This window comes from Scardinius erythrophthalmus (genome assembly GCF_964197995.2).
Source record: "Scardinius erythrophthalmus genome assembly, chromosome: 17".
Classification (NCBI taxonomy): Eukaryota; Metazoa; Chordata; class Actinopteri; order Cypriniformes; family Leuciscidae; genus Scardinius; species Scardinius erythrophthalmus.
Window position 1 is genome coordinate 38,264,523 of NC_138237.1, and position 8,623 is coordinate 38,273,145.

General features: G+C 43.2%; 1 protein-coding gene across 1 annotated transcript; it reads left to right on the plus strand.

Moving 5' to 3' along the window:
• The first annotated feature begins 394 nt into the window (after positions 1–394).
• LOC308705332 (serine/threonine-protein kinase pim-3-like) lies at positions 395–5,609 on the plus strand. Its single transcript, XM_081390284.1, has 7 exons — positions 395–663; positions 1,568–1,852; positions 2,001–2,095; positions 2,272–2,322; positions 3,523–3,880; positions 3,970–4,077; positions 5,431–5,609. The coding sequence occupies exons 1-7, from the start codon at positions 519–521 to the stop codon at positions 5,529–5,531; spliced, it is 1,143 nt and encodes a 380-aa protein (XP_081246410.1). The 5' UTR covers positions 395–518; the 3' UTR covers positions 5,532–5,609.
• The last annotated feature ends 3,014 nt before the right edge of the window (positions 5,610–8,623 follow it).

Here is an 8,623-nt window from a genome sequence, read left to right on the forward strand (position 1 = left end):
GACATTAAACAATACAATTCCCTATAACGCTAGCATTAGAGGGTTTGTTTTTTACAGCAGAGAATAAAAGCCTAAATTCAATCTGTTCATCATATAAAGTTAAAGCGTTCGAGTCTCTTCAGGAGATTTGGGCTAAACCGCTTGATTTAAATAGATTAGTTTAACAATCTCTTTAACTCTGTTGTGTGGAAATCTGTCAGATTTAAATAAAAATATCTTCATTTGTGTTCCAAAGACGATCGAAAGTCTCACGCGTTTGGACCGACATGAGTGATTAAATTATGACTTTTTTGTTTTTGGGTGAATGTCCCTTTAAATGTGTTCGCGGCGATCGATCGGCCGCGGCCAGAGCAGCGCTGTGACGTCACAGGCAGCGCGAGTTCCATATGACGTCACAGGCAGAGTTGTTCAGGTCAGTGCAGCGATTACCAGACTCAGAGTTATTAGTCAAACATTGTAGAAACTCAGACACAGAGTTAGTCAAACAGTGATAAAGTCCAGGGTCTGCAGAGGGCACGATGTCTGAACACTTCCCAATGGATGAGGAGATCTGCAGTGCAGTGTTGGAGGAGCCGCTGAGTGGCGCTGTTGAGGAGAGAAACACAGCAGAGGAGTGTGAAGCTCCTGCGCCCTCTAGAGTCGCGTGGGGGAACAACACCTCAGGTGCTTTCACACACACACACACACACACACACCAGGGCTGTCAACTGACACGCAATTGACACTTTTCTCACGCTCTCACAATCCATTTTCTCACTTTTGATATGAAACAAATATGAACCGCTCATATTCTGTCAGTTTTATTGAGAAATTCAAACAATAAATACTGTTTTGGCGCTTGTAAATGGCATCTCTTACTCTTACTCTTACTACTACTAGTTAATAGTAAATATGTTGCCCTAATTTGCCAAACCAGATTCCTCAGCAAATCCATATCCTGTCAGACCATAGGCATGAGTTTGAGAGATTACCATCCGGTCTGAGATTTAGGATGACAGTATTTATTTATTTTTTAATTCGGGGGAAATAAATGCATTGGGTAGTAAAAGTCAACAAGAACACATAAATATGCAAATTAGATATAGTATATTGATACATTTTCACTAGTTCACATCTACATATAATTAGTACAATAAGTTTATGCGTATTTGGTGGGCTGTCCGGGGGGAGGGCTCCGAGCTCGGAGTTAGGCCCGAACCCAAAGTACTCCCCCCAGTTGGTAAGTGTAGATGGAACTGTAAGTGAGGAGATGGGGTGGAGGAGGGATGCTGACAAACTTTCAATGAACAGAGATAGGTCTGCTGTGAATTTATACTCTGTCATTGAGTTGATTACTGATTAATCTCCAGCTGTGCATAATTTGGTTAATTATCTGAACCTGCTCCTCCCGAACTTTGTTAATAAAACATCATTTATTGAATGGGAATGACATTTATGGCCATTTTACCCTCATATGAATAAAATATCCTTTTTCAAAAAAAAATCCCCCATTTGTTTTGAACTAGCAACATAAAACATGTAATCTGTACTTATAAAATACGTTTCTAATCAATTTGGTTGTTTGCAGAAAACCACTCAAAATGGATGATTTTCCATGCTGATGTCTTGAGAGTGTGGAATGCTGGGAAACGGCTCTTCCAAACCAACGAAACCCAAGTGTGTGCTTTTGTGCCGTCGCAGGAGCTTCCACACACACCCAGTGTCAAGCCGACAGACCCGCTCGAGACCAGGCCGACAGACCCACCCCGCTGGAGTCCAGGCCGACGGACCCGCTCGTGTCCAGGCCGACGGACCCGCCCCGTTCAAGTCCAGGCCGACAGACCCGCCCCTCTTGAGTCCAGGCCGACAGACAGTGAGTGTTTATTATCTCCATTTCTGCCTGATGCTTCTGGCTTTAGTTTAATCTCCACTCCTGTCGGTTCCTCACCTGATCTCAGGTGTGTTTGCTGCTGGAGTTCAGTCTCATGCTGTATATTAACATGCAAACGTGTGTTTTTCAGGATCGTGTGAATCTCTTTATGAAGTGGTAAAGAAACTGAAATCCAGAGGCGATCGCTGGGATTATTTGGGATTTCGAAACCCGGATATCAAACGAGTATGTTGCTCAAACTTTTCTCCTCTTGTTTCCTTCTATCTTTAGTCTTTCAGTCCTGACAGAAACATCAGTGTGTACAGTTTTGATCAGAAATGTAAAGATTGTAGATTACCGTGCACACAAACAAAAATCTGATCTGATTACTTACGTTTGCAACAATAATCTTCATTTTTTAGGTGATCATCAGTTATATTGCGAAGAGCCAGCCTGAGAAGCTGGTGGAATTGGTAAGTTGACAACTTTATTCTTCATGAAATTCTCCAAGAACCGTTTTATTAAATTCTAATTTGGTAATTGATACACCTATATGTAGACAGTATAAGATATAGTTGAAAGCCTTGAAATAGCAGTTGTAAAGTACATTGCTTTCATTTTTAATGAACTCTTGAAGCCCAAAGTATGTGGTTTAGCACCCCCCATTCCCAAATATATTTAAGTAATTAAATTAACTAGTGCAAAATGCCTGTGCAAAATCAGTTTTTGTGTGTGTTTTTAGTAATTGTTGGTTTGGTGTGTTTGAGTGCTTATTGTTACAATTACACAGCAAAAGTTCAGTGACATTTTTATTTGTGCATGGTAGAAAGCACACAGTGAACTCCGAGAAAACGCTATGCTTGAGCAAACAGTTTGTGAATAGGCTACTACAAATGATGCCCGTGAAAGAGATTGTGAACGCATTGAATATGATATGTTTAGTTGGTGAATAGCATAGGCTACTATTACACAGTTAGCGATAACATGAAGTGCACCAGAATGAAATATATTATTCAGAAATAAACAGTGTACAGTAGTAGCTGACTTACAGTCTGACTTACTGACTTACAGTCAGTGTAGCTGACTTACAGATTCAGTTAACATCCACAAATGAATAAGCGACGATTCAGGCAGCAGTGCAAAGTGGACTCTGAAAAAATGCTACGCTTGAGCAAACAGTTTGTGAATAGGCTACTACAAATGATGGCCATAAATAAAATATAATATTCAGAAGTAAACATTGTAGCTGACTTAATGTTTAGCTGACAGAGTGTTTATGTCAGAATGTTTATTTTTAAACCACAACCTTATAAGTCCTTCTTTTACCGATATATTTAACGATATTTTTTGCATTTCTAATCCAAACAACGTCAAACTTGGCACTGCACTTACTCCTGCCCGTAGCAAGACACCTGTCCATCGGATTTACGGTTCGAGAGATATGTGAATAACAGTCAGACAGACAGACAGATGTTTCTGTAATTTATAGATAGATATAAACATGCAATTAATCAACTAATGGCTTGAATGAATGACTACTCTTTAGTCAGGGCAGCCCAAGAGTTTACTTTGAAAGGCTCACGAGATGGAAAATGAAGTATCCCGGGCCTTTAGTTAGGAGATTAGAGATTAGTCAGGAGTCAACTAACCTTCTGTCAATCTCTTTTCTTTAGCCGGGGTATACAATTCCTTTGAGTCGAGACGCAGCTGCAATGTTGATGCTTCAAAAGTCTCCAACTAGCACACATATCATACAGTTATATGACATATTTGTCATGGAAGATCAAGACGTCCTGGTTCTGGATTATCCACATCACAGAATGACCTTGTATGAGTTCGTCCAACAAAACCGAGGTTCCCTGACGGAACACTCAGTGAAATACATCGTTCAGCAGCTCGTTGTGGCGCTGCAGCACTGCCTGGATCATGGTGTTTATCACAAAACACACATGATGAACGTTCTCGTCAACCCAAACACCCTGAAAGTCAAGCTGATGGACTTCGGAAACGCACTGTTCTTCGAAGAAAGACGTGAGTCGACTTCTCGACACCGTTCACTGTTGATGTGTTCGATGATGTTTTACTAAACACTGGAATGTATTCTTGTATTCTAAACTCAGCGGGCAGAGAGTACGCTGTGCGGGCCGTGACTGACATACACAAACTGCTGGATGCGCTGGTCCCAAGAAAAGGCCATTGGTTTTGGCAAAGGTCACATCTGTCCAAAGGTGAGACCAACAACAAGAACGGAATGGGAATAACATTGCCTGAAATACATATAGAGCTCAGTAAAATTATTAGTGTCAATGATGAGCAAAGTGTAAAACACAGCGGACTGACAATAGGCACGTTTCCATTACAGATTTGTGCAAAACTTTTTTGATTTTTTTTTCTAAATGTCGACAAAAAACTATTGCGAAATGACGGCGTTTCCATTAACCAATGTTATGCAACTTCATTTTTTCCTCTTGTGATAAGTAAAATCATTTCAAAAACCATGGCACCGGACGTTGTAGGTTTATGTACTATATCCCAGCCACTGCACTGGACATTATTATTAATAGAAGGAGATGTATGTGTGTTTTCCAAGAATTAAAGCTACACTGTGTCATTTTTTAAGTTGATTCTTAGCAAAAATGTGCTCATTAATGTGTAATTACTTCTACCAACTAATCAAGTATTCTCGTAAGCGTAGAATCTGCCATTTAGAATACATATGAGCGAGTCGCTCGAATGGCGTCAGCCATGTTGCGCCTCCATCTTGAAAATACATTAGCCAAAGAGGTACATACCTGGAAATTCAAGCTTCACCTTTTGTGTTTTGACTCTCAGTGGCGCCGTGACGAATGTGAGGGGGCGATTACTCGGGACTGCCGGCAGATTTGAAATAATACGGCCACCGTAGGAGTTAAAACGCCCTCGGGATGGGAGGGGCTAGAAAGTAATATTCAGTTGGTAGTCATAAACAATTTCACCACTAGATGGGAGAAAATCCTACACAGTGTAGCTTTAATGGTAAGGAACGACCCTTATTATACTGAGAGCGGCACATATGAGGTGTTTCCTCAGATCTGCTTCGAGGTCTTGATTGTGGCATTTATTTGAGGTTTAGAATCCATTATTCCTGTAATTCTTTTGTCTTATATTAATTTAATAAAGAACTCTGTCTCGTATTCTGTCCAAACACACCGCGTCATCTATGTCAGGTGACCTGTAAATGCACAAAGAACGCTTCCATTCCAGTTTTGCGAAATATTTCTTTTTCGAATTGCCTGAAAAAACCCCTCATGTGAGCGTAAAAACTTTTTGCGATAAATGAGAAATTTACGTGTTTCCATTGGTCGTATTTTCAATTCGCAATTTCAATTTGCGCAATTAGAAGTGTAATGGAAACGCTGCTAATGAATGTTTAGCAATGAATAAATGTTCATGGGCATCTAGAGAATATCATAGTAACAGCAAGAAATGCTGTGTATTTAATGGTAACATGACCTTACATGAACTACATTTCTCAAAATCTGTTTATGAGTGTCTATAAGGACAAACGTGACTAATCAACTGTCTTCTGAAAACTTTGACAGAATGCCTGGATCTTCTTGAGAAACTTAATGACAGAAGGTCACGGATGACCTTAGATGCCATTTTACACCATGACTGGTTTAAAAACCCTTCAAAGAGATGAAGATGTTGTCCTTCCACGTTTTCCAGCGTCCCTGATGGTTTGCTGTGATTAAAGCTTCTGCCTGCTCGATTGCCTCCGTACTAATTTGGCTCTGAAAATTTCTACCCGCCCAACCAGCAGCTATCTCAAAGGCCTTGGGCCATTCTGTGTGATTGTGTTTGTGGATGTTCTGCAAAGCCTCTTCTATCAGGGTTTCATAGAAATCTATCAGGGGTTCGACTGCTCCTGTCTGATCGATTGCTCCTATCTGCCTCATTGCTGCTGCTGAGTTGGTTTGCGTCTGTAAGCTTCGTATATCTTTCTGTTTTGAATCATTATTTACTATAATTTCCTTGTTGTTTATATGGCTACATTTTCCAGCGTTACTGATTGTTGCGGCAGCTGCAAGATGTTCCTCCCAACCAGTGATGTCGGTAACGCGTTACTTAGTAACAAACTTTGTTGCAAACCTTTTAAGTCTAGGGAGAATAAGGCGTGCAATATCAAAACACTGAACGTGTACTGGAAAAAATCTCACACAAACCAGTCTAATTTAGGTAAAGTGATAATTTATTACAGTGAGAACCGAGATGAAAAGAATACCCCAATATACATATTTACATAAATGTACAACTTATATACAAATCATAACCAAGGAAATGGTTCACAAAAGAAAGAGGTAAAGAGAAAAGAACTAGACTGTGCCAATTAAAAGAATGAAAAAAAAACAATCTTACTAGATAAACAAAAACAATTTATAATCTAATTAAATTAACATTCATCAAAAACAAAACCAAAAAGATCTTCAGTGCCAAAGACACCCTAAATAAACTACTCTTACTACAAACCGGAAAATACAAAGAATAGCACGTGTCGCTAAACTAGTGTTTTATACACAATTGACCATATTTGGGGTAAATCACTAGCCTAGAAATCTAGACGCACCTTAGCGGCAGCAAAATTTATTTTGCAGCCAGGGTAGTCTAGCAACTCTCCGTTGACTTTCGAACTGGAAAAACCAAACTCTAGTCAGGCCAATCACATTGTGTATAGAGTCGGTGGGCGGGCTTAACATAATGACGACAGAGTCAAGTCAAGTCATCTTCATTTATATAGCGCTTTTAACAATGGAGATTGTTTACAGTTACGTCAAAAACATTGTAATTAGATTATAGTTACATTTTGAAAAAAGGGGGAATACTTTCAGGATTACAATGGTTTCATTTGAAACTAAATAAATAAGTATTTTGGCATAATAACACTATATTAAGCGCTGCTTGATTATACAGTAGTTCCTTGTTCCCTTTTGTTCGGGAACTCCTACGTCTCGTCGGAGGAGTTTCCAACGAATTGGGATCACGCTAGGGAGACCAACTGTCTTCGAGTGAAATAAAACGAGCCAATAAACATTGGCATGCAAGATTTGCATCCCGCGGCCCGCCTACCAGCGCGGGTATAAAGCGGAAGCAAGCGCATACACAAACGCTTTCTGCTTCGGAGCCGACCGGTTGTGTCCTCTGAGTGTATGAGCGTTTTGGATTGTGTTTCCGTGAAGCTCAACAAGTCTGCTGTTTCAAGGAGTCTCTTGGTGTTGGTGTTACGGCGCGGCAGTGATCTTCGCGATCTCCTGGGTTCCATCTGTCACTTCAAGCGAGCTGCTTTTTTCAAAGAGCGACGACTGGCTTATAATAGCTCCCTCGCGAGATCTGTTGTGCGAACACAGGGATATGGTGCTTCACCATCTCAGTCGGTTGGGTCTTCAGGTCAACTGGGACAAGAGCAAACTTTGCCCCGTGCAGAGGATCTCTTATCTCGGTATGGAGTTGGACTCGGTCAGCCAGACTGCGCGCCTCACGGAGGAGTGCGTCCAGTCAGTGCTCAACTGCCTCAAGTCCTTTCAAGGCAGGTCAGCGGTCCCACTGAAACTTTTTCAGAGGCTCCTGGGGCATATGGCAGCCGCAGCCGCGGTAACGCCGCTCGGCTTGCTGCATATGAGAGCGCTTCAGCGCTGGCTTCACGATCGAGTCCTGAGATGGGCGTGGCAGAGCGGCACATTCCAGGTGAACATCACCCCGCACTGTCGCCAAACCTTCAGTCCTTGGTCGGACTCTGCGTTTCTACGGGCCGGAGTGCCTCTAGTCCAGGTGTCCAGGCATGCTGTGGTCTTCACAGATGCCTCTGCCAACGGCTGGGGGGCCACGTACAACGGGCATGCAGTTTCGGGTCTGTGGACGGGGCCCCAACTGCATTGGCACATCAACTGCCTAGAGTTGCAAGCAGTACGTCTAGCGTTGTGTCGCCTCAAGGGGTTTCTCAGACACAAGCATGTACTGGTCCGTACGGACAGCACTGCGACCGTTGCGTACATCAATCATCAACGTGGTCTACGCTCCCGTCGTACGTCGCGACTCGCCCGCCATCTCCTCCTTTGGAGTCAGAAGCATCTGAGGTCGCTTCGAACCATTCATATCCCTGGTGCGCTCAATCGTGCAGCCGACGAGCTGTCACGACAGCCACCACTTCCGGGAGAATGGCGACTCCATCCCCAGGTGGTCCAGCTGATATGGGGATCTTCGGAGCCGCTCAGGTAGATCTGTTTGCCTCTCCGGACACGACCCATTGCCAGTTGTTTTATTTCCTGACCGAAGGAACACTCGGCACGGATGCACTGGCACACAGCTGGCCCCAGGGTCTTCGCAAATATGCGTTTCCCCCAGTGAGCCTTCTCGCACAGACCCTGTGCAAAGTCAGGGAGGACGAGGAGCAGGTCCTGCTAGTTGCGCCGTATTGGCCCAACCGGACTTGGTTTGCAGAACTCATGCTCCTCGCGACAGCCCCTCCTTGGCCCATTCCTCTGAGGAAAGACCTTCTCTCTCAGAGACGGGGCACTCTATGGCACCCGCGTCCAGACCTCTGGAAACTTCATGTCTGGTCCCTGGATGGGACGCGGAGGTTCTAGGTGGCCTACCACAGGCTGTTGTAGACACCATCACTTCCGCTAGAGCCCCCTCTACGAGGCGCCTCTATGCGTTGAAGTGGAACCTATTTGTCGATTGGTGCTCTTCCCGTCGGGAAGACCCCCGAACTTGCCCGATCAGTGTCGTGCTTTCCTT

Excerpts from the sequence above, each read along its gene's own strand:
- LOC308705332 (XM_081390284.1), top strand. The coding sequence starts at position 519 with ATGTCTGAACACTTCCCAATGGATGAGGAGATCTGCAGTGCAGTGTTG. Across the intron at positions 1,853-2,000 it reads TGAGTCCAGGCCGACAGACA|GATCGTGTGAATCTCTTTAT; the intron begins GTGAGTGTTTAT and ends TGTGTTTTTCAG. Across the intron at positions 2,323-3,522 it reads CTGAGAAGCTGGTGGAATTG|CCGGGGTATACAATTCCTTT; the intron begins GTAAGTTGACAA and ends TCTTTTCTTTAG.